We start from the raw sequence: 23,256 nt of genomic DNA on the forward strand, positions 1-23,256 counted from the left end.
CAGATTTTATTTTAAACAGTCAAGACTTGATTGAAGTGCAGACTTTAGCATTAATTTAAGGAGTTTAAAAGTTTTGAATTACAGCCTTTTTTTTTTTTTTTTTTTTTTAAAATAGTTCCCCATTTATTTTTGATGATTTTTTGGTTTTTAATATTTGGATGAAAAGTCAATGACTGCTGACGTCTGGAGCCCACGAACATCATCAGGTGCTTTGTTTTATCACTTGAGATGCTCTGCCAGGCTGTCACTGCAGTCACCTTCAGTTGCTGCTTGGTTTGTGGGTCTCTGCCTTCAGTTTTATCTTCAGTAATGAGCAAAAGCTGCTCTATTGGGCTGAGATCAGGTGCCTGACTTGGTCACTGAAGATTATCCCGTTTATTTACCTTGAGTAAACTCTTGTTTTTGCAGCTCCGTGTCATTATCCATTTGCACGCTGTAGTGCTCTCTGCTTGGTTGTCTGAATCTGAGCAGAGACTATAGCTCTGCACACTTCCCATCACATCCTGCTGCTTCCATCAACAGTCACATCATCATCATTAAACACTGGTGGTCCAGTTCCACTGCCCACGCCGTAACATTACCTCCACCACGTGTCACAGATTACGTGGTATGCTTCTCTCCTTCTGCACACTTTCCTTCTCAATTAAAATAACACAAGGTGAGTCACCTGGATATATCATCCCTTTATTGAAATTACCACACACCCGTTGATAACGTGTTAGGATGGAGGAGTCATTTCACACCAACATGAAGCTTTCAAGCAAAGACAAAGAACAAGGCTCTTTTTACTTCCTCTCCTTTGCCACAAAATAAAGGGCCTTTGTCCAAGATTCATTTGCATCACTGCATCTGGTATGCAGCGTAAAAGTATTACAGAACTACAAAATTATGCATTATGTAATATTTTTTCAAAGTGTACATTTAAAATAAGGTTTTCCATTTTTTTCTTGATTTTTGTTTTTGTGTGATTGTTCAGAAGACTTTGGGCTTTCCAGTGTAGTGCATCTCTTCCCATCTCCTCTCAGTTTTCTGTGCTCTGAAACAACACAGTGTCTTCCCATTAGTGCCACACAAGCTTTATTATGTATAGCCTAATGAATCTGATTGATTAGCTTGACTAAATATCTATTTCCATACCAAGTTAGAATAGCTCAGAGTCTTCAGGATGTGGCAGCAGCAGCAGTAGGAGCCATGCCACCTACTTTCTGGGTGGCGTCTTTCTTGGCCTGGTGTGCCTGTAAAACTGCAACAGCTTCTTCCACCTGTACAAACACGACGACAAGCATGAGCATGACCCAGCTTAGAATATGGATACCAGACTATTCAGTGTGCTTGAGGTAGTGAGGTACCTTTGAACGTAGAGACTCATGGGACTCAAGCATGTGTAGTAATTCAGAGTTGTCGATCTCCAGCAACATGCCGGTGATCTTTCCTGCCAGGTTAGCATGCATGGCCTGAATCAGTGGGAACAGACGCTCCCCTGCAGAGGAAAAAAAAAGTGTGAGTGAGTATAAATCTGCCAAAAAAGCCCTGAACAGCATTTGTTTGTAACTGTCAGTCTTACCCAGCATCTGTTTCTGCTCCTGAGGAGGTGCAGCAGCCAGCATGGAGGCCGTGAGAGGCTCTTGGCCCTGAACGTGCACCGCTGGCTGAGTCTGGAAGGCACAGTTAAGACATAATGAGGAACAATGTTTCAACATTTGGACGCTTAATGTGGGTGTGGTAATGTGGCAAGATGATGTGATACCTGCTGTAAGGCAATAGGTTGCACCACCTGGGGGTTGGGGTTACGGACACCAGTGGCGTATTTGTAAGGAGGCATGGCCCGAGGGCCGGAGACTCCGACTGAAGGACGAGGCCCCATGCTCTGACCACCAGCTAGCAACCACGAGGAAGAAATTGCAGTTTTAGTAACACGGAAAACATTTCTATAACATCAACATCAATGAATTTCAAATTCCAAACCCGTAGTCAACGAACTGATGCAAATTTTTTGTGAATGCACCTCGTGGGCCTTGTGTGCTGCTGCTAGGACTCATGTGTCTGAGGTTGGCACGGGGCCCTGGCTGACGCAGCGAGCTGGGCATTGCTTGGAAACCCCCTGGAAGTGATGAAAGAACAGATAAAAACAATGTGAGTATAGGTAAAAAGTTTAATATATCACAGACATGTGCTCCATCATGGTCCACAGGCTCACCTTGACTTCGTCCACCTTGTTGCTGCCATCGGGGATTTGGTCGCATTTGGGCGAGCTGATTGGGTGCATAGTACGTAGTCCTATTCTGAGCCTGATGAATGCAAGAAAGTCAAATGTATCATCTTAAAAAAAAATTAAAACTGCCGATCGGACTCATTTTATTTTATATAATCTTTTTTCCAATTTTGCTAGAAAAAATACAAACTTTTATTTTTCCATCAGCATTCGAGATACTGAAATTTCATTTTTGGCATTAAATATTTTGGGTTCTTGGAGGCAATCAAAACAACCCTGACAGCACCATACTCTCCTCTCAGTCCCATTTTAAGAAAATGTTATGAGCAAAACATTCCTTCATTTTATGAACATTTTTAAGGGTTAATTTCCCCCCAGTCTCTCCTTTGACCTCAGTTTTTGTCCCTACGTTCCCCTAAGGCAGGGGTGGGGAACTCCAGGCCTCGAGGGCCGGTGTCCTGCAGGTGTTAGATGATCCAACACAGCTGCTTTAAATGGCTAAATGACCTCCTCAACATGTCTTGAAGTTCTCCAGAGGCCTGGTAATGAACTAATCATTTGATTCAAGTGTGTTGGCCCAGGGTGAGATCTAAAACCTGCAGGACACCGACCCTCGAGGCCTGCAGTTCCCCACCCCGTAATAGGGAAATAGCAGCTACGTGCTCCACTAAATTCACCAGGTTGTTGCTATTGCAGTCCATGTTGAGCCCAGCCTTAAACCCTGTAGTCAGTCCTCATAAATCAGCTATTTATCTCTTTCCCCCATAAAGACAACATTCGATGACACCCCGTATCCTTAATGACCAGTTTTAACACCTCAGTATTAAACACCTCAGCAACAATAAAGATGCAGTGTGACGACCATTAGAATAGTCTCTGAGTTTTTCCAAGGATTGCTGCATAGCCAGAGACTAATCTCACTAACTTCTGATGCACATCCAGTCATTTTGTTCTGCAAGCAGGCCTGAAATATGACAGAAACCGCCCTGTTCAGAAAAAACTTCAGGCTTTACTACTTGTAGGCTTTCAAGGGGAAAAGAATTAAGTTGGTGCTGCTTTGCAACAGATCTCCACTTTTCATGGCATTAATGCCTGCTCTGTCCTGTAACAGGTGTTGCTGCTGCTCAGCCTGCTTCGGTCTTTCCATGTTTGCAAATGGAAGTTTTTACAAAAGAAGTCGTCTTTTAACCAAAGTGGTTATGACTGAAATCACTTTGAGCTTTTTCACAATAACATCTACAGTACAGCTCTAAACAAAAATAGTAAAGTTGAATGATGAAGGTGAACTGTAACGTGAAAAGCATCTGTGCATTATTAAACACAGAAATGCAATCAGTTTTTGATATAAAAAATTCATTAGAGCCTTTTTAAAATGCACATCAAGCCTGAATTTGATTCTCACACCTGCGGCACAGCTGGCATGAAGTATCCACTGGTGGGCTGGAACTGATTAATGATGGCATTAGCTGGCATGGCCCTCATGCCAGCTATTCGCTGCATGTACTGGTTGGTGAGATGGGCTTTGCGCTCCTCTTTGCGCTGAGCAAGAGCCACGTAGAGAGGTTTAGAGCCAACAATACGTCCATTCATTTCAGTCACAGCCTTGGTAGCCTCTTCAGGGGAGGAAAAGCAGACAAAGCCAAAGCCCTTGGACCGGCCCTCTTCTAGCATCACCTAAAATACAGACAGCGTAGGTAACTTGGATGTTGATGTCTCTTATTTATTCAGTGTATTGAGCCACCAGCCTGATTTCTTTTACCTTAGCACTTGTAATTGAGCCAAATGGAGAGAACTCCTTGCGCAGTTTCTCGTCATCTATTGTGTCATCCAAGTTTTTAATATAAAGATTGACTCCCTGAAACAAAGGGTAAGATTTATCCAGACACATCAGCTTATTTACTGACATTGAAATATAGAACCAGTAGACCAGTAGTTTCTGCAGACCTGATAACGACTAATCCTCTCTTGTTTCAGCTGCTCAAACTTCCTCTTCAGCTCCGCCTGCCTCTCCATTTTCTTCTGAGCTCGGCCCACGAACACAGTCTTTCCGTTGAGTTCAGTGCCATTCATCTCCTCTACAGCCTTTAAATGAAGCCATATTTGTCAGAGAAAACAGATAAACGTGCACTTGACACATTTCCAAAAGTACCAAGTACCTTGTTGGCGTCCTCGTGTTTTTCGTAACTAACAAATCCAAACCCTCTGGATTTGCCGCTGGGGTCTGTCATCACCTTCACACTGAGTGTTTTACCTGCACAGGCCAAAGAAGTGGATGGAAAATGAAACAATGTGGCTACACAGGAATATCAGTGAAGCACAACATTTTTCAACTCCATCTATTAAAAGTACGATTCACAAATTGCTCCCAGTGCACTGGCTACTATCTCTCCCAGGAAGTTCTGTTCTGGATTTGTGCATCTGCAGTGTGCACTGGATTATCTTTACTATTTCAAAACAGTGACCCTTCGAATTGGATTTACTTCTGGGTGAGAGGTCAAAGTCAAAGGGAGCCAAGTCTGGCAAGACTGTGGAGCAATAAACCACACTTTAGGTCTTTTTGGTTGATTGATCACTCCCAGGTCTTCCCCTGGAGGACAAATTCACAGTACACAATGTGCATGCTCCTCAGTGGCCCACTAATCAGATGCACCACCTTCAGGCTTGCACTACTGCTCATAATGATCCTAATCAAGAAAGATGAGCAGTTTTGACACAGAAGTTTTGTTTTGCAGTCCTTCCAAGTTACAGGTCTACAGTGAAACTTCAAGTACAAGTGGTCAGAGCGACCTAAAAGTAGCAGCAGTGCTGCAATTGCTGCAACTCTTCATCTGGAAACGATCAGGAAACAAATTTAGATATACCGTATTTGTCAAAAATCTCCTTCAGGCGTTCATCATCCATGTCGTCCCCAAAGTTCTTGATGTATACGTTGGTAAACTCCTTAGCTTTGGCACCGAGTTCAGCCTCCCGTTCTTTGCGAGATTTGAAACGACCCACAAACCTGAAGACAGAGGAAGAGCAGCACAGGCACACTCTTGGAAAACAGTCTTGACAAAAGAGAAAAAAGCAAAAAACAACAAACCAGACTCCATCTCTTTTGACTTCCACTTTCCAGTCTACAAAAACACTGGCTGTCCGGGGTTCCACGTTAAGAATGATCAGCAAAAACCTAACCCCGCAAACACAAGAACAGGGACAACATCCACAACACAAATTCACAGCTACGTTTCATCATGGGACTCATCATTCCTGGGGTGAACAACGCGTACAATCCATTCAACTGCTGTTAATACCACCAGAGGCAGGCAGATATGTCGGCATGCTAGACAACACAGTGGCAACCATCTTAATTCTTGGTCCAAAACTTGATGTGGAGGTAGATGGAGAGGGATGGAGGAACAGTACAAACGAAAGCTGAGGAGGACCAAATGATCTTATATACCTTGCCATGATGACCTCTCCCCTTCTGCCATCCAGTATTGCATTCCTGCATTCGATCCATCACTAAAACACACAAGCATGGTCATACACACACACACAAACACTCCAAGATGGGTGACCAGCAAGTGAACTGAGGCAACAGAAAATGCAACTGGTAGGAAGGAAAGGTAAGAGGTTTTTAGTCTGTCGTCTCTTAGTTTAGAGGCTATCGTCAGACTGGCGGCAGTAAGAGATGAGTGTATTAGTCATATTATTCACACACAAGCTCACCAACTGAAAAAAAGACACAAAAAGTCAGTTCACGCAACACAAACGTAGAACACACAAGTCAGATTTATACATTAGACACAGAATACAACACGAGCTGATGCACATAAGCCGCGGCTTTCAATATCATGATAACTTTCATATTATATCAACGTCAGCTTGAAATTCAGGCAAATTCTTCAAAAGTCTTCCAACAACATTAAACATCCTCAGCCTCCAGTTCAGAGATTATCAGACACTCACACCTTGCGGTCATTCAGAAGCATGCCGTTCATCTTCTCGATGGCGCGATCAGCCGCGTCCTGGGTCTCAAAATGGACAAAGGCGTAACCCTTGGAGCCGTTTTCATCACACACCACCTACAGGGCAGGGAGACGCACATAGACACGATTATGAATGAAGGCAGTTCTTTCATTTTGAAGCAAGTTCGACATTTGGAGAGTGGCGTAAGGCGACTCAAATCGGTTTTATCACTTGTCTGGATGTATCCAGAGAAAAAATGATGTTTTGCTGTTTTAAATGGATTTATTGTTAAACTCCTTTAATTTAATTTTAATTTTTATATATTTTGTCACTGTTTTTAATTAAAGTTTCCCTTCTTTTCTTTTTTTTCTTAAAGATACTATAACAGATTCGGCTACAAGCTTAAACAGCAGTACTGTTTAATTATTGCTTAAAAGGATCCATTATACTTTTTTCTAGAGTAGCTTTGCATGATTGCCTGTCTGAAACAAGCCATTCTATCTCCTCAATAAATCAATTAAGCCGGCAATTTTCTAAATGGCATACGTTCACAAACAGAAAGTTTGAGGGGAGCTTATAAACTATCTGAAATCAAACATTTGGAGTGAATCCTGAGGTTTTGGCTTTAAAGGATTATTTGTACATAAACTGACGTTATTACTGGAAACACTGTCCATGTGTAATGTGAGCATCCACCACAGGAACAGTAATCTCACTATAATACACCAAATCTGTCAGGAGTTCAGCAACCAAACAGCAACACACATGCACATCTCAGACCTCTGAAGGTCCTTATCTATATCAGATATTGTGATGCCATCATGTTGCCTAACAACCACCTACCAACAGCTAAAGCTGCCACAGGTTTCACATTTATGCACCTTTAACACCATATAAAGGCACTTTATCGTTCTTATGTTATGTTGCCTGGGAGTCACCTATCCACAACAATAATTTACTGACTATAAAATTTTAATGTGTGATAAATAACTGTGCTCAAGGTGCTATTTTGTCAATCTTACAAAATAATAATGTATCAAAGCATCTAATTTTGCTTTTTCCCTCAGGTGCATGTTATTGACCACAAAAGTAAAGCATGAAGCATTAAAGTATGCAACGATGAGAAAAGTTAATTTATGACATCGATATGGGGGCATATTCGATAGAGCCTACTTTTCACCATCAGATCAGAAGAACTAAAGAAAGACAGGTCCAAATTAGAAAACAGGTGTGGGGACATTCCTGTTCCTTTTTCTCCTTTTTTACCCCTGCAACTACCAAAAAGTTGCAAACTTGGTGCATTTTACAGAAACTGAGGTAAAAAGCAGTTGAGGTGTTGTTGTTGTTTTGTTTTTTTACATTTGTCCTGTAAAGGCTTCTGTTAAATTTGACCACTTTATTTAAGCTCAAGGTGGAATTTGACTAGTTTTCCTGTTGGAACCATGATTTTTTTTTTTTAAATATATGTGTTAAATTTCAAACCAGCAAATAAATAAAAACATAAATAAATCAGTGTTATGTCAACTGTACCTTGCAGGAGAGGATGTTGCCAAAGGCAGAGAAGGTGTCATACAGGGCTTTGTTGTCAATGGACTTGTCGAGGTTCTTGATAAAAACATTGCCCACACCCGACTTCCTGAGGGAGGGATCTCTTTGGGACCACATGATTCTGATTGGCTTTCCTTTCACCACATCAAAATTCATGGTGTCCAGAGCTCTTTCAGCTGCCGGAGGAAGAGCAGAGAGGTCACAGGAAAGGTCCCTGGTGGTTATTTACACATCAGTCATGCTTCGGTCTGTTATCTGCTGATACCATGCAACAATAATAACGCAGCCATTTTTAACACGTGCACTATAATAATAAAAGAGAAAAACAGTTTAAATGCTTTAAAACAGGCCGTTAACATGTCCAAAGGGGTGAAGGTACTGCAGCAGACAATGAGGCTGATGAGCTTTCTGCAAGCAGCTGGGAAAAGTGTGGGGGGCAGCTGCAGTGGGCTAGCTTGGAGCACATGTCTCCCTGTTCTGATTAACCACATGCTGCTGAGCCACATGCCACTTAGCAATACAGCAGGCCTTCATTTAAACACTATCAGAATATCAGCTCATGTGGTTGAGATGAGCAGTATTATGTTTGCATTGACCTTTATTCTGTGATCTGTAGGCCCAGGCAAATGCACACTTTCCCCCCCTCACACATCATGTGGGCACATGCCAAACATCCTTTTGTTCACACACACACACGCACACACACGCATGCACGCACACGCATGCACACACGCACACGCATGCACACACGCACACACACGCACACACACACGGCTTTCCAGCTGAAAGTGTCTGGTAAACAAAGCGGAGCTGCCTTGCGTCTGCTGGCATCAGCAGTTTGGTTTGCAATTGTACTTCACAACCTGTGCGCTCAGGGAAGGTGTGTGGTCACTGTCAAAAAAACGGGGACTTCGGGAAGGTTCAGAGTTGGAAACTTTATTCAAAAAAGGCCAAAGTGACCTCTGTTGTGCCCTCATATATCAAATGTGTCGTTTAGAAGAGAAAATAGAGCCATCAATGGTCTTGAATTACCCATTATTGTTAACCACTTTTTATTTAAGCATTACGGAGCAGGCACGTTTTGGGCTGCACAGGGGGAAGCTATATTTAGAGAGGGGCCCTGAGAGGTATGTGCTGGCATGGAGTATGAGTAGAGCATTCTCTACCACTGATGGGGAAGAGACAAGTTTAAAAAGAATGCTCAGAAGAGCGACACCCGGGTTTGTGTTTGTTTACAGATACAACTGTGACATTAAGAAATCCAGCAGGGAGCACAGCGAAGCATGAAGACCGCTCTGTTTCATATGAAACACTCTTTACTAACAACTGCTTTGTTATAGGTTTGCATTAGTAGCTGTATTGTTCAGGCACAAAGCTACTGCCCCACAGACACGTGCTCAGGACTCCATTTAAATGTCCAACAGCCAACACCCCCTCCCCCCTGGTGTCTGCACTCTTGTAACAAATGGTGTCTTCTAACTTTTGGCTCTTCTCACGTTTGTAACGGAATGATATCCTGGAAGCGAGCCACTTGTAACCTCTCCTTTACTTTGGCTTTTGGTAACTGACTCGAGCGCAGATAAGCTGTGACAGGTGTTTTTTGTTGATAGGACAAACAGTGTCAGCGGGCCCCAAAGAGAACCACAACACCTGCTACCTTTGCTCAGTGCTTTGATACTCCTGCATTGTAACTGGAAACAGTTTTATCACAAAAGGTACTTAACAACATTGCTGATACGGTTACATATACGTTCACTTTTGTGTATCATGACAGATTAACAGCTTTAAGTGGTGAGGATATAACACATAACCCAACAGTGTGAGTGAACTAATCCAGCTATTAAAGCTGGGATTAAATTCAAATAGAAACAGGATCAGGTTTTTCCATTTGAATCTGCAGTGAATTTACACACAACCAGCAGCACAAACAAGCAACAAGCAGTGCAGCGGGCTCAGCTGTGCTTGTCTCTTTCATGCCTTCAGTGAACATGCCAGCAGAGGGCAATGGGAGTTAGTTTCACTCAACTCATTGGCCCTTTAAATAGGCACAGAAATGGGTCATTTTGGTTTTTAAAAAGGTGTAGGAAAAGACTTCATATACCCAAATCTAGGCCTGTGATTTACGGGGATGGTTTGTTGATTTTGGCCAACTTTTAAGGACAGTTTAAACTCTGCATGTTCTGGGGGCTTGAATTACATTAGAGACACACACAGGCTGCTATATTACCAACCATACTCAAGAACTGGGACGTGCTTATGTAGGTCAAATAACTGATCCAATCTAAAGAACTGCTATGAACAATTCAGACTGCAAAATTAACATTAACCAAATTTATTTGCGTTCATTTCGGGCTCTGTAAACGGTTTCAATAGCAGACTGGAAACGCATTACTACTATGTCAACATTTTCACGCCTTGTGGAGGCAACGTGCTCACACAGCACAGCTATCCCATCCCTGCTTACCGTCAGCTGGCTGTGAGAAGTTCACATAAGCGTATCCCAGGGACCGCCGGGTGATCATGTCTCGGCAGACCCGAATGGAGAGCACCGGTCCGGCTGGGCTGAATTTCTCGTACAGCATAGCCTCCGTGATGTCGGGGTGCAGGTCGCCAACGTAGAGAGAAGCCATCGGATAACTCCCCGTCGCTGTGTTCATATCGCTGATTTCAGAGGATAAACGCAAGGCTTCGTTTTAAAAACGCCAGAAAAATGTCGGTATGGTCTGTAATCCGGATCCAAACTGCGCTTTGGTTTAAAGACACGCTGCACAGACAGCTGATCGGGCGTTTTGAAAATGCCAAACCTGGAAAAAGCAGCGCGATAAAGACCGGTGTCTTCTGAAGTGTTTCCTTTAAAAAAGACGACAACTTCGAGTTAAGCCGGAGGCCTGATGTTTATGTTTTTTTAAAATAATATTTTGCTATTTTTTTTAAAAGGTTTCTATTTCTTTAAGTAGATCTGCACTTTTTAAGATTTTGTGGATTTTATATTTTTTATATTATTTTTATTTTAAGTTTTTCAGGAACAGTGAGTTGGACACTCACGGTTGTTTTGTGGCCGGGGAAAGAGACTGCGGGGGGGAAGCATGGGCACTTTATAGAGAGTGACGGTGCGGAGGAAATAGTGGCCAGGGTCAAACTTGGGGTAGAAAAAACACTGAGCATGCGGCGTAAAAGGGAGAGCGCACATGGTACTGTCCCAACTACAGCGCCCAGCTCCCTACAGCGACATCTGGGTGGGAATACAAGCCTTTCACTGTAGCCAGGATGGAGCGTTTTATAAACAGGCTTTTAAAAAAAAAAAAAAAAAAAAAAAAAAAAAAAAAAAAAGTGATGCACTAATGAGCACCGGTGGCGAAATGCTGTGAATGAGTATGTCTGCCTTATTTAGTCGGCAGTGTCATTAAAAAAAAAATAAAAAAATAAATGCGATTTGTATTTCAGGCTTTCGCTGCTATGACGCCAGGTCTCTCTTGGAAATGAGATTTTTACCTGGATAAATAAAGGACTAATAAAAATATAACTTTTATTTAAAAAAGCAAAAGTAATGAGATCAGATTAGTGTACATCAGTTTTATTTATCTCAAGTACAAGTTTAAAGTAAGCCGTGGTTATTCTGCATTCTTCATCCTCCTGAGGAAAAAAAAAAAAAAGAAGAAGAAAACAATTAAATCAGCCATCTTCACATGCATTAAACAGTCTGCCGGCTAACTGCAAACAAGTCATTTACCACAACAAATTCAAGAAAGTTGATTGCAGCCCCTTTAGTTTCAACTGTTTTCTTTCCACTGGACTTTTCTTCTGCACCACTGCCTCTTCCTCATAACTCAGCGTCTGCGACCCATCAGCAGCTTTGGAAAAGGTGAGTTTGGAGCGTGTTATTGGTGGGATTTCCTGTGTTCCTTCAGGCATCACAGCACCATCGGTCAGCATCTGGGGCAGGTCATCACGGTTTGGGTGCTTAATCTCATTCTGCAGCCATTTTTCACTTTGGGATTCCTCTACAGCAGCTGTCTTGTCCAATTCTGCTGGATTTGGCCCTTTAATCAGCATAAGGTACTTTACACTAATCTCAGCTGGCAGAGAAAAGTCAACCGGTTCCTCTTTGCTGTCAAAGTTCCCAGATCTTCCAGACCGGCTTTTTCTTTTCAAGTCCTCTGGAATTGCTGGTTGTGGAGGAATCTTCCACCCGTTAACCATAATTGGCAAATTCATAGTTGACGGAGAAAGACTACTGAAACTTTGACCTTTGATCTCATTGGTTGGATTCAGATGAGGTTCATGATCTGTGGTTGAAGAACGCAGTGTGGGAGTATCATTCGAGTCAGACTGAGGAGGCACCTGTTCAGGTAGCCAAAGCGTCAGCCTGGTGGCAGGGTCCTGACTCACAACCACTACACCCTCTGGGCCAGCATTGAATTTGCTTCTTGGAATAGAAGCAGCAGAAACTATCACATCAGCAGGATCTGGAAGAGCAGACTGCATGGAGTTTGGGATGTTAGCAGTTTCTTGTTCGGAGACTGAAGGCAGAGGAGTTCTCTCACCATCTTCATCAACAATGACAAAGGGACCAGTGCTGACCATTGCTTTGGCATCTGAAACGACATGCATGCAGCAAGTCAGTTCTAAAGTTTATTTCTGTCTTCCATCACCTTCAGACAGAAAACAAACACTCACCACCAGGACGGTTTTTGCCTTTACACCTTGAGCTACAGCACTCACATGCCTCCAAATCACCACTTAGTTCCTCCCATCTGAAAGGAAAGTTTCATTTATAGGACATTTGAAAAAGAAACAAACAAATACATTATGTGAATATTGATACCTTGATTCAATCACATTGTAGTTGCAGGACTTAGAGCCAGGGGTGACACCTTGGCCTGAGATCAGCACGCTACAGTGGATATACAACTTGTAGAGAACAGTACACAAGTCAGTTCAGAGCTGCACATCAGTGAAATCAGTTTCGAGAGACTTACCTCAGAAATGAGATAAGACGTGTTCAGAACAAAATTAACCGCATCTGCTGTGTTGGAGGCTACAAACGTCACTATAGTAGTGGAGGAACCCACTGGGGTTACGCACCTGCAGAAAGCAGTGATATCACAGGCGATTAGAAGGTTAGACATAACAAAAACAGTTGAGGTAAACACCCAACTGAAAACTTACCCTTTGTTAAATATGACTCTTTGCCTTGGTTTGGCCCGAGGCTCAGGGAACACAGAGACAAAGCAGGACTTGATGAAAACCTGTTGATTTGTTCCGGTTTTAGCCAAAACCTGAAGATTGACAGCCTGGCCTCTTTTGTAGACATTTGACTGTGCTGCGCTCGTCCAGGACGCTGCAGGAAAGAACTGCGTTTACAAATTAAGCTGCAGCTAAAACATGACGTTGGATGAGTTTTATTACTTACGACTCATGGCTTTGATGCTAATGTCATCATTTTCAGGAAGCGTTGTGTCGCTAAACTTTGGCATATTTTTCAACCTGTAAATACATGGACCTACTGTAAGTATGGTTGGTGACTAGCTGCAGACATTGAAGTAACAGCACACCTTTTTGCAACACAGAACACGTGGACTGCAGAGGGGGTTTTCCACCAGGTGGGAGAAATTCTTCTTAAATTCAAGAACAGGGTGTTGGTGAACACCTCCAAGTCGTCCTCCACCTGTAAGATGGTGCAGTTTTGGTAAAGGCTTCATAAAAAGATGCAGAACTGCAACAGAACTTTATTCTCACCATAGGTGCAGTTCCACATTCATCAAAACCATAAGTGAAGACAAATTCATTTGCAAGCTCTCCATTGCTGAAGCAGCCATTGCCCAGCTGTATTTCCTCTCCAGTCAGTTTGAGACCACCGACACTCTTATCAACCAGCACGGTTAGTGTCGATGCATCACAATACACCTGTACTCTGGGAACACTGAGGAAGGGAGAGAGTCCAGCTAGCCTGTGAAAGTCAGGGCTCCAGGATCGCCAGGAGCTGAAGATTGTGTCTTGCGGAGTAAAATCAAAGTTTCTTCCAAATGAAAAAGGCACTCGATTTTCATAAACTCCCACAAAATCCTGGGTGAATCTGCCATTGTGATACAGAACAGACTGAACAGCAATAAAACAACTAAGAAGCACACAAAGAGATATCTGCGTGGTCCCCATCATGAGCCCCAAACTGGACCAACAATTCAGATCATTCTCCTGTGACAAGTGCGTCATTAATAAGGTGCAGCGATAGTGGAGACAGGTGCTGGCAATCAAGCCAATGAAGCTGACTCAAAATGATTCTGTATTCAATGTTAACACCACGGCAGCTGGATGGGACGCATCTAAGATGCTGTTAGTGAAAAATGCAAAATAAAATGAAGCAAAATGTGTATTTTGTTCACATTCGTGGTTGTTCAGAACTTGGTTTTAGAAATCACTCCACTGAAGGCCCAACCAGCTGCTGTTTAAACCTGTTCTTGAGAGCTATTCCATAAAGGCATAAAGACAGGGTGGCTTTATATGGAGACGAGCTAAAAACAGCTTGTTTCAGACAGAGGGACACTGAAGAGCTGCACCAAGATAAGATAACCTTTATTAGTCCCACACATGGGAAATTTGTTAGGGCCCCAGTTTACCAAGGCCCAGTTTAAGATAAATCAGGATTATATGGAACTGTAAATTATGAAAAACTGTTTTAGTAGACTCCAAACACAAAAAATATGGTGCTGGATATAAGAATTATGCCTGTTTGTAAGGTGTTTGTGGGCTTGGTGACAACATGAAAACTTGTAGGTTAAGTTTTCTGGCAGGCCATTCCTCGGCTACAATCTGAACAAACCAAAAGCTGTGAAAACTTGGATAGTTTGGGTTAATCTAATTTCTACAAGTAGACAAAATAACACCAAAAAACTTGCATTTATGTTATAGTATTTTCTTAGGCAACAATCTTCAAAATTATATATTTCTATTAAGTAGATGAAAGACATGTAATTTAACTCTGGCTCTTCTTCTATGTTGAGCAAACCTCGAGATTTAAGTTTTAAGATTACATGTGTTAGATGTGTGTAGTCACACATGGCAGAAAACAAAATCACACTATAATTCTGGAATACTTTCAGGGAATGAAAGGAGCTGAAGGATAGCACAAAAGAGGAAATTGGTTATAAATGATTAAAGAAAGACATAAACAGGAGCACACCACCTTCTGCCTCATCTAGGTGGAGCCATTGTCAAAAAGCTGACTAAAGGAGACTTGGGTGCATGATGCTTGCACCTAAAGGCCAGGCAAGTCATGCATGGCAGGCGCGTAACCCAGATTAACTGAGAACTCATGAGATGGCTGTCAGATAAGGACGTTGTTTGTTACAAGGTAAAAATAATTGCTTGCTATTTTGAATTTAGGGCACTGAATGTGGTTTTTAATTTGAGATTTCTAAATCTCAAATTTAGAAATGTGACTAATTCCCCACTGATGCTGGTTGTGAACAGACGAGTGTCTGCTTTTTGTTTTAACAGCCGATTAATCGATTAAGACCCACTGAATACAGAGCATTTGCCCAACACTTTGTTCTTTTATTTGACACTGGTATTGTTGTGATTGTGCAAAGTAAGGAAATTTTGACATTTGTAACATAGGTCTCTCCCCAGCAATATAAGGCTCAAGCAGGCAAATGCAGTACTGTGCAAAAATCTTGAGCCTCCCTCATTTCTTTACATTTAGCTTCCAAAGAGACATTTTTTTCCACTGGGTTTTCTGGAGGTCTTTCAAAGGTTTTCTTTGAACATTGGCCACGTTTTCACTCATTTTCAGTCCCGTCCTTGTACCTGACAATTTTTGGAAGAGTGTTTGGTTGTTTTTGTTTTGTGTTTTACATTTGTTAAGACACTTAACACTGACATATGAGTCACTTAAGCATTAAAAAGGGATTTAACTCATAGGAACCAGTTTTTTGTCTACACATAACAGACACGTTAGAACAAAAAAACAAAAACAAATTTAAATTGTAACTTTCGGCTCTTTGTCTTAAAGAATTTTACAGATTGTTCCCATTTCTTTAGTAGAATCTCCGTCAGAGATAAAATATATTCACAGGCATGAAATATTACTTTTGCACAAAGGGATTCCCAGAAAGCGATCAGCTGAAACCTTGGCATATATCACCGAAATATTTCACTGAAAGCTATCTGTAAAACACAGTGGGGGTGCTGTCATGGTTGGGGCTCCATTTCAAACAGTGGTGTGTTAAAATTAATGGGATTATTAATGTAGAAAAGCACCATCAGGTTTTGATATCTGTAAAGCATCTGATTGGCCACAGCTTCATTTTTTTAGCATGACAATGATCACAAGCGCACTAACAATGCAGTAAAAGCATACCTGAATATAAAAACACACAAAGGAATACTCCCCGGACCCGCAACTCAACTCACTTAAACTGTGTGGCATGAGAGCAGAACAAAAGGCGGCAAGTGTGACTTTGAGGTTTGTTAGACTTGTACAAACTCTGCTTGTGCCTTATATACTCTGTTTCCATGTATGTGTGTAGTCTACACGTTTTAAGAAGTAGCTGCACTAATTCCCAATTTCCTTGCAAAATATAAAGAAATGACGGGTGATTCAAGACTTTTGCATGGTCCTGTAAATAACAATTGGCTTATATTCTCATTCTGGGAGAATAGGAAGGCTAAATCCAGGTTCAGTTTTATACTTTTCGCAGAGAATATGTAAGCTACAGTCAACAGCATTCATAAGCATAAGACTATTTCCCATCAGTAGACAAAGTTTGTCTGAGTCCACTTAAACCTGCCGTTGTGGTAAATAAATGACACAATCATGAAGCACGGTGACATGGTGATCAGCACTGTTGCCTCACAGCGACAAGGTCCTGAATCCATCAGGCCGGGGTGTTTCTCTGTGGAGTTCTCTCCGGGTACTGCGGCTCCCTCCGACATCCAAAGACATGCAGTTTGTGGAGTTGGGTTAATTGGTAACTCTAAATTGCCCACAGGTGTGCGTGAAGGTCAGTGGAAATTGTTGTGTGTGTTAGCCCTGCGACACACTGGCGACCTGTCCAGAGTGTACCCTACCTCTCCCCCTAAGACAGCTGGCATAGGCTCAAGCCCCCCTGCGACCCTGACAAGGAAGTTAATGGATGGGATCACGATCATGACACTTTTTTTAAAATCTAAAAACAATCTAATAACATATAATAATAGCCAGTGTGAATAAAGCTGCATTTTTTGGAAACATATGAATCCTTGTTATTGTCTCCGACCGACACTGAGTGATTTTTTTTTTAAGGTATCGTGGGCGGACCTTCCGCTCAGGTAGAGCCCGTGCGTTCCCAGGTGCGCAGCGTTTAGACGAAACCGACAACCCCCGAAAAACGATAGAGTCAGAAAGCTGTCGAGAATGAATTTACAAATGACAATAATATGAAAAACAAAGGAAACAGAAAGACGGGCACAGGTGAGTTAACCTTTCACGAAGTCTGGCAGGTACCGAGCAGGGGAATGTACGTGCTAAAATTTCTAGGCGTGGTCTGTGCTTTTGAACATGGAGCTCAGTGAGGAAGAGACATAACCAAACCACAGTGTTATTGTTCTATTATAATGTAATATTTTAGTGTTTTTCTCGCCGTTTATACCAGTTAAGAATAATCCACCCATCGTATGGTTAGGTTTTACTGTTGGTGATATTTCTTTAGACTTTCCTTGATATACAAGTGAATCTTTTGGATAGCTGTGAATTCTTGGATGCTAACAGTTTGGATAGGATAGTACAGTATGGAGCCTGTACCCTTCTAAGCATCCTTTAAAAGTATGGAGCCAAACAAAGGTGAAAGGATTAGCTTATACTTTATCTATTCAAACCGGGGATTCAGTACTGTTACTGCTACTAATAGAGACTTTACACTGCGGTGGGAAAATGTGTGGCAACAAAGGACAAACTGCCAATATTATGACTGAAAACATTGCAAGTATTTCCACAGCACCCACCTGTGAGTGAGAGCAGCGGACCATTGGGCCACCTCTGTGTGGTGATAAGTGTTTGAACCCCCCCCCCCAAGCTTTGTCTTGTTTGGTTCAGGATTTGCTTACATGGTCTCTTAACATGTGTGCTTCACTTTTCTTTCCTCTTAAAACAAGGGACACAGAATAGTGCAGCATGAGCCTGCCGAGACCTGCAGTCTTACCACAGCTGCAGTATTTTCTGCATGCAGTGGAAGACATCTTCAGGCCTGTCTGCAGGGGGCTGGGGATAATTGTGGTTACTGCCTTGTTCTCATATTGTGCTAACCGCTGCCCCGCTTCCTTTTTGACTTTGCATAAGCCACGGTAAAGTCTGCAGTAACTTCACACAAGGTCTGAATGTTTCACATTGAGATCGTATTTCAGTTCAGATCACATTTAATAAACTAGTATGCACACAGCTGTCAGAAAGTATGAACTGCTGCACACACAATGCATTGATAATTTGGCTGTTTATCAGTTTTCCCCCCGACAGAGATCATCATGTTCAAAGCTAAGTTAAGCTCATGATTTCAAAATAACATATTTTTGGTTTTGGCTTCCCTCAGGACTATGCTGTGGCAACCTCAAGGACAACAAAGTCTTGATGAAGATGGGGTTGGCGCTGGTGCTGGTGGGCCATGTAAACTTTATTCTTGGAGCACTGGTGCACGGCGCTGTGCTCAGACACATCAGTATGCAACGCAAGGGCAAGAATTTGGTGTACCCCATCGCCAATATCATCGCTATCGTGGCAGGTCTTTTGGTAAGGGCTAGGACTGACAGCTGTGTACTGTTACATACTGCATTTTAAAAGAAAAAAAGAGAGAAAATTACAGGACGTATATATAAAGGGTCATTAATGGCTTTACACATCTTTCCATTATCCTGACCACACCAAAGGGCCAATCCCTGGATTAAACAAACAAACAAACCAATTGAAAAGCTGTAGGAGAAGCAGATTTACAGAGACAAATTTAGCAGACAAATTTACAGTCGGAAACATGATCAAACCATCACAATGGCACATTCAGTATACAGTTGGAGTGTCCTCTCAGTCACTTGAATGTTAAACTGCATGTTTGAGTCATGTTATTGCGTCATCTGTCTGAGTAATCATCCTTTTTTGTTGAACTTCTGGTTTTTCTTTAGGGAGGGATCAGTGGAATAACAGCTATAGTGCTATCCAGAAACAAGAAAAACAGGATCCTGGTAAATATTCACTTTGCCAAACGGCTCTTGTTTCCTGGCTGCTGTTAGAACCTGCTTTTTGTTTGTGACTCAGTGCATGCGTGTGTGTGTAGATAACGATTTAAATACGTAACATACTTGCATGCAAGCGTAAGCTCCAAACATATTTGAAACATTGGATGTGTTTTCATTGAACAATCTGTGGCATCAGCTACATGCTAACTGTCATCTTTTCTATCATGGAGAAATATTTCTATCACTTCCCAACATACACTACAGCTCAAAAGTCTGTAGCCAACTCACACTTCCTTATATTTTGCTACCAAGGAGTGCTCTTGAGCAGTACTCCAAAAGTTGATTCTGTTCATCTGGACGTAGCGTTTTCAATCCAGATGAACAGAATCAACTTTTGGAGATTTACTTACCTGGATGATTGAGCATGCATCAAGACTCTTGAGCAATAGTTCTCCAGGCATTCTAAAGCTAGTGTCCAAAGTTTTTTTTGTTTGTTTTTTTTTGTTTTGTTTTGTTTTTGTTTTTGTTTTTTTGTTAAGGGAACATTGGATGCTTTTTCAACCATTTTCAGTCCGGTCTTTGTATCTGAAAATGTTCCGATGATTGTTTTTGAGATTTTTTTTGTTAATCCACATAACACTGACCTATAAGAAGCCATTTCAAATAGCTTCTTTAGGCACTTTGTTACAAGTAACCTTTCACAAAAAAAACATAGTTTCTTCATCTGACTCTATGAAAAATGCTGCAGTTTAAAAATAACCGTTTGACAAGCATAAAATAGCAGTTTTGCACAAAGTTTTTCCCAGAGTGCTGTTGGCTGAAAATTTATATCTTATCATATCTTAGCCTGATGTGCAGTGTGTCCTTCAGAAATCCAAGGAAATGGGACAAGTGAACGATAAATAAGAAGTGGCAGGTTAAAAAAAAAAAAAACTAAAAAAACTGTAGGTTAACAATATTTGAAAGTCATGTCTTTAAGAAAGATGGCCAGAGACAGAGATGTATCTGGCACTTTAGTTGATCCATTTACTGTTTAATGAAGCCTCATCAGAAATGGTCTTAATGGAAGAAGCCATGAAATTGGGACAAAAAAATGTCGACTGCACTGAAAATCTGTGGCAACAGGTCTTGTGGAGTGGTGAGCAATTGAAAATGTTTGGTTAAAATTGGCGTCAGTCTGTACGCAAAAGGTAAGGAGGGGGTTACATGGAGTGTCTACAACCATGTGTAAAACACGGTGGAGGCTCTGTCACCATCTGGAACTACATTTCAGTCAGTGTTGAAGGTTAAAAGTGATGGATCTTCACACACTTTCACCCATCACACACTTTCCATCAGGAAAGTGTCGAATTGGCCACAGCTTCATTTTATTTATTTATTTGTTAGCATGACAATAATCCCAGCGCTTTTTGGCAGTCCCAAAAAGCATACCTAGATGGAAAAACACACAATGGGACATTCCGAGTCATGGCTTGGCCTCCCCACAGTCCCACAAAGCTTTGAATGTCGTTCAAGAACCCTGGAGAACTTTTCTTGAATAGTACTTAAAGGTGGTCATCCAAGTATTGACTCTCAAGATCATTCGAATTGTACCAACTCTGTTTCCGTCGTGTTGTTTTTGCAGATATGGGTCCTGCTGGTCTTCAGTTTCATAGCAGGTTTCCTGGCGTCTGCCTCCACCGTGGGCTTGTTAGTTTCTGTGATTACAGCCATTATGTCCAAAGGAAAGGCCCTGCTGACACACTGCAACGAAACCGTTCAGAATATTAGCTCTTTTAGCATCACAAATGAATGCCCCTTTGATCCCACCCGTATCTACGTAAGTTTAATATAAACATTCATCTAGTGACCCCACTTCTGATTTGAACTGTTGTGTGGTGATCAGTTTTGCACTTTGTTTCATTAAGGCGACCACCATCATTCTGTGGCTGCCGCTCATCTTTATGTCTGTTGTGGAAGCGGTGTTCTCCTTCCATTGCTTTGCTGTCTGCACTTCATTCCTCTACCTCTGTCCATGCAGGAAGAGGCCACGTGTGAAGAACAGGGTAAGCTACAGTCAGATCAATGTCAGCAGCGTTAGCGTTACATTACTTATTAGGGTCACATTATAGTAACAAATTTTAGGATTTTGTTTTTGTGAGGAAAATGATAACGATAATAATTTCCTACCTGGCATTCTTACAATGATATCTCTCTATAATAAATATATATTAAAAAGGCAGACATGTAAATGCTGACTAATCATCAGCCAAACGTCATAATGTCTAGATTTGGTTTAAAAAGAAAATTTGCAAAGATGTTGAAGGTGTCATATCATATCTGTGGGACGTCCTTCTTGGTCTCTCTAGCAACAGAAAGTTTGTGTACAAGAATAGTTTTATTTGATCATTTTAACGACCATGTTTCCTATTCTTATCACCTGTGCCTTCTGTTTTGCAGTAGTGTGAATAATATCTCTTGCTTGTCTGACTGGATAACTATCATTGGTGGAATTAGAGTATCCATCCAGCACACATGTACAGCTGTCCTTCTGTGGTTCTGTTTTTACAATCACTGATCACTTTTGAGTGGCAGCAGAGCAAATAAGGGAAGCGATGATTCATTTTAGGAAAAAATGGCATAATAATTTTAAGAAAACGTGAAGTTAAACACAGAGGTTGATGCAGAAATAGCAGCAGACTGAGTGTCTCTGTATGCTAGTGCTCATATTAATAAGGTCTCACCTATTTGAAGTAAGGAAAAAAGCCAGCTATGGAAGTAAAGAAACGGATCGCTGTCATCGTAGCCCTATAATTAATACCGAATGTGATGCATTAAAATTGTTCTTCCATTAAATTAACATTTGTGCGTAACACAATTTTATTCATTTTTTTCAGCTGAAGCATCGGTGCAGCATAACGATCTGAATGTAAAGAATAAATCAGCCTAATGTCCGAATTAAGCTTTAGCGGGAAACCTACTCCATAACTCACGACGTGATCTCCCTTAACCCTAACCTACCCTCCAACTGTCCATGCCCAGCCCTTTGTGGGCTGCGTTGCCCGATGTTAAAGTTTTCCCACTGAACCATGATTCGGGCATTAGCTGCATGTGGATTTCTTACAGCATCCACAAGTATAAACAGGTGTCCTGTTTTATGATAATGTATTAATGCTAATGAAACGCTTGTAAAGTCCTCCTGTTCAAACCCAGGGTTAAACCTGAAGTTACATGGATAACTCCAAAATCCTGTATTGTAGGCTTCATTGTATCCATAAGTAACAACGTGATTTGTGTTTGAGTTTAATACAGACAAATGGAGGACAGCGGTAACTGGTGCTACAGATATGCCATAGCTTATATGATCTGCAAGATCTTCAGCTAAATATAGACCAATTTCAAACCAAGCAGTACAATGACTAGTAACTCATACATAAATCCTGTCACAATTAAAACTTAAATTTTGTGATTGTTGGGTTATCTCAAACTCAGATATGACCCAAAATAATGAAAACACATTTGTGCACTCTAGAAAATATGAAATAATCTGATTGAAAAATGAGTTTCGGTGAGTACTAGACAGAGAATGTGAAGTTTTAGAGCAATAAAGTTGCTTTGTGTTCATCCGTTCTGAAGAAAAAGTGAGCAGTAAACCAAACTGTTTGGTTGTAACATCTTAGCTACATGTTAAAAAAAAACACAAAAAAAACAAACTCACTCCTGTCTCAATGCATGTTGCATGACATGTACTTGTGTTTTGAACCAATTTGTGCATATATAGTTTCGCAGTAGCTCTAATCAAGAGATTAGAAGTTGACATCTTATTGCCACCATCAAGTAAACCTGTGCTATGTATTCTATCCCATCCCCTGTTGGAAAACATCAGCATGCGCCCTGTGATCATGTGAAATCACTCATATTTCAGGTGCGGAGATCTGCTGAAACCACACCAACACTGCAATACAGGGAGACGGACGCTGAAGCGGGACCAACAGAGCAGGATGACCTGCTGCACAGCAACACTGCTGAGGTGCAGAGTGACTCACTCTGAAGCAGCTGAATCTAAGAGAATAGGTTACGAAGTGTTGAGCTACACTGGCTAAAGCATGGTTTGCTGTGTCGTATAGCGTGGGGTGTTACACATTAAATGTATGAAGACAAGTCGACAATAGGGCTAGCCTTTTTGTATCAAACAGTACTACTGGTTTGGTTTAATATTTAGATTTTTTGTTTAATGTACTGATGTCTTAAATACAGAGCTGCCACCTGTAGCTTAAAAGTTTTCTTTAAAAAAGCTAACTTGGTTATTTTTTGTATTCTTATGTCAAAGAATTAAAACTTTTCCAAACAAAACTGAAAACTTCTAC

The 23,256-nt window shown here is 41.4% G+C and overlaps 3 protein-coding genes across 3 annotated transcripts; 1 reads left to right on the plus strand and 2 right to left on the minus strand.

The window, feature by feature from the left end:
- Window positions 1-668: 668 nt before the first annotated feature.
- pabpc4 (poly(A) binding protein, cytoplasmic 4 (inducible form)) lies at window positions 669-10,782 on the minus strand. Its single transcript, XM_031728086.2, has 15 exons — window positions 10,176-10,782; window positions 7,694-7,887; window positions 6,164-6,279; window positions 5,074-5,213; window positions 4,369-4,463; window positions 4,157-4,294; window positions 3,972-4,067; window positions 3,617-3,886; window positions 2,198-2,288; window positions 2,006-2,101; window positions 1,748-1,878; window positions 1,565-1,655; window positions 1,350-1,480; window positions 1,138-1,262; window positions 669-1,036 (listed from the first exon to the last, which is right to left on the minus strand). Exons 1-14 carry the CDS (start codon window positions 10,366-10,368, stop codon window positions 1,161-1,163), a joined length of 1,884 nt encoding a protein of 627 aa, XP_031583946.1. The 5' UTR covers window positions 10,369-10,782; the 3' UTR covers window positions 669-1,036; window positions 1,138-1,160.
- A 487-nt stretch (window positions 10,783-11,269) lies between these two features.
- Window positions 11,270-13,904, minus strand: zpcx (zona pellucida protein C). The gene is made up of 9 exons (XM_031728057.2): window positions 13,451-13,904; window positions 13,267-13,379; window positions 13,125-13,198; window positions 12,881-13,052; window positions 12,691-12,796; window positions 12,537-12,622; window positions 12,389-12,465; window positions 11,442-12,306; window positions 11,270-11,344 (listed from the first exon to the last, which is right to left on the minus strand). The coding sequence occupies exons 1-9, from the start codon at window positions 13,868-13,870 to the stop codon at window positions 11,323-11,325; spliced, it is 1,935 nt and encodes a 644-aa protein (XP_031583917.1). The 5' UTR covers window positions 13,871-13,904; the 3' UTR covers window positions 11,270-11,322.
- A 3,096-nt stretch (window positions 13,905-17,000) lies between these two features.
- tmem54a (transmembrane protein 54a) lies at window positions 17,001-23,242 on the plus strand. Its single transcript, XM_031728090.2, has 6 exons — window positions 17,001-17,162; window positions 18,274-18,470; window positions 18,857-18,916; window positions 20,535-20,729; window positions 20,818-20,955; window positions 22,815-23,242. Exons 1-6 carry the CDS (start codon window positions 17,129-17,131, stop codon window positions 22,938-22,940), a joined length of 750 nt encoding a protein of 249 aa, XP_031583950.1. The 5' UTR covers window positions 17,001-17,128; the 3' UTR covers window positions 22,941-23,242.
- Window positions 23,243-23,256: the final 14 nt, after the last annotated feature.

The sequence above is a fragment of the Oreochromis aureus genome, linkage group 19 (genome assembly GCF_013358895.1).
Source record: "Oreochromis aureus strain Israel breed Guangdong linkage group 19, ZZ_aureus, whole genome shotgun sequence".
NCBI lineage: Eukaryota > Metazoa > Chordata > Actinopteri > Cichliformes > Cichlidae > Oreochromis > Oreochromis aureus.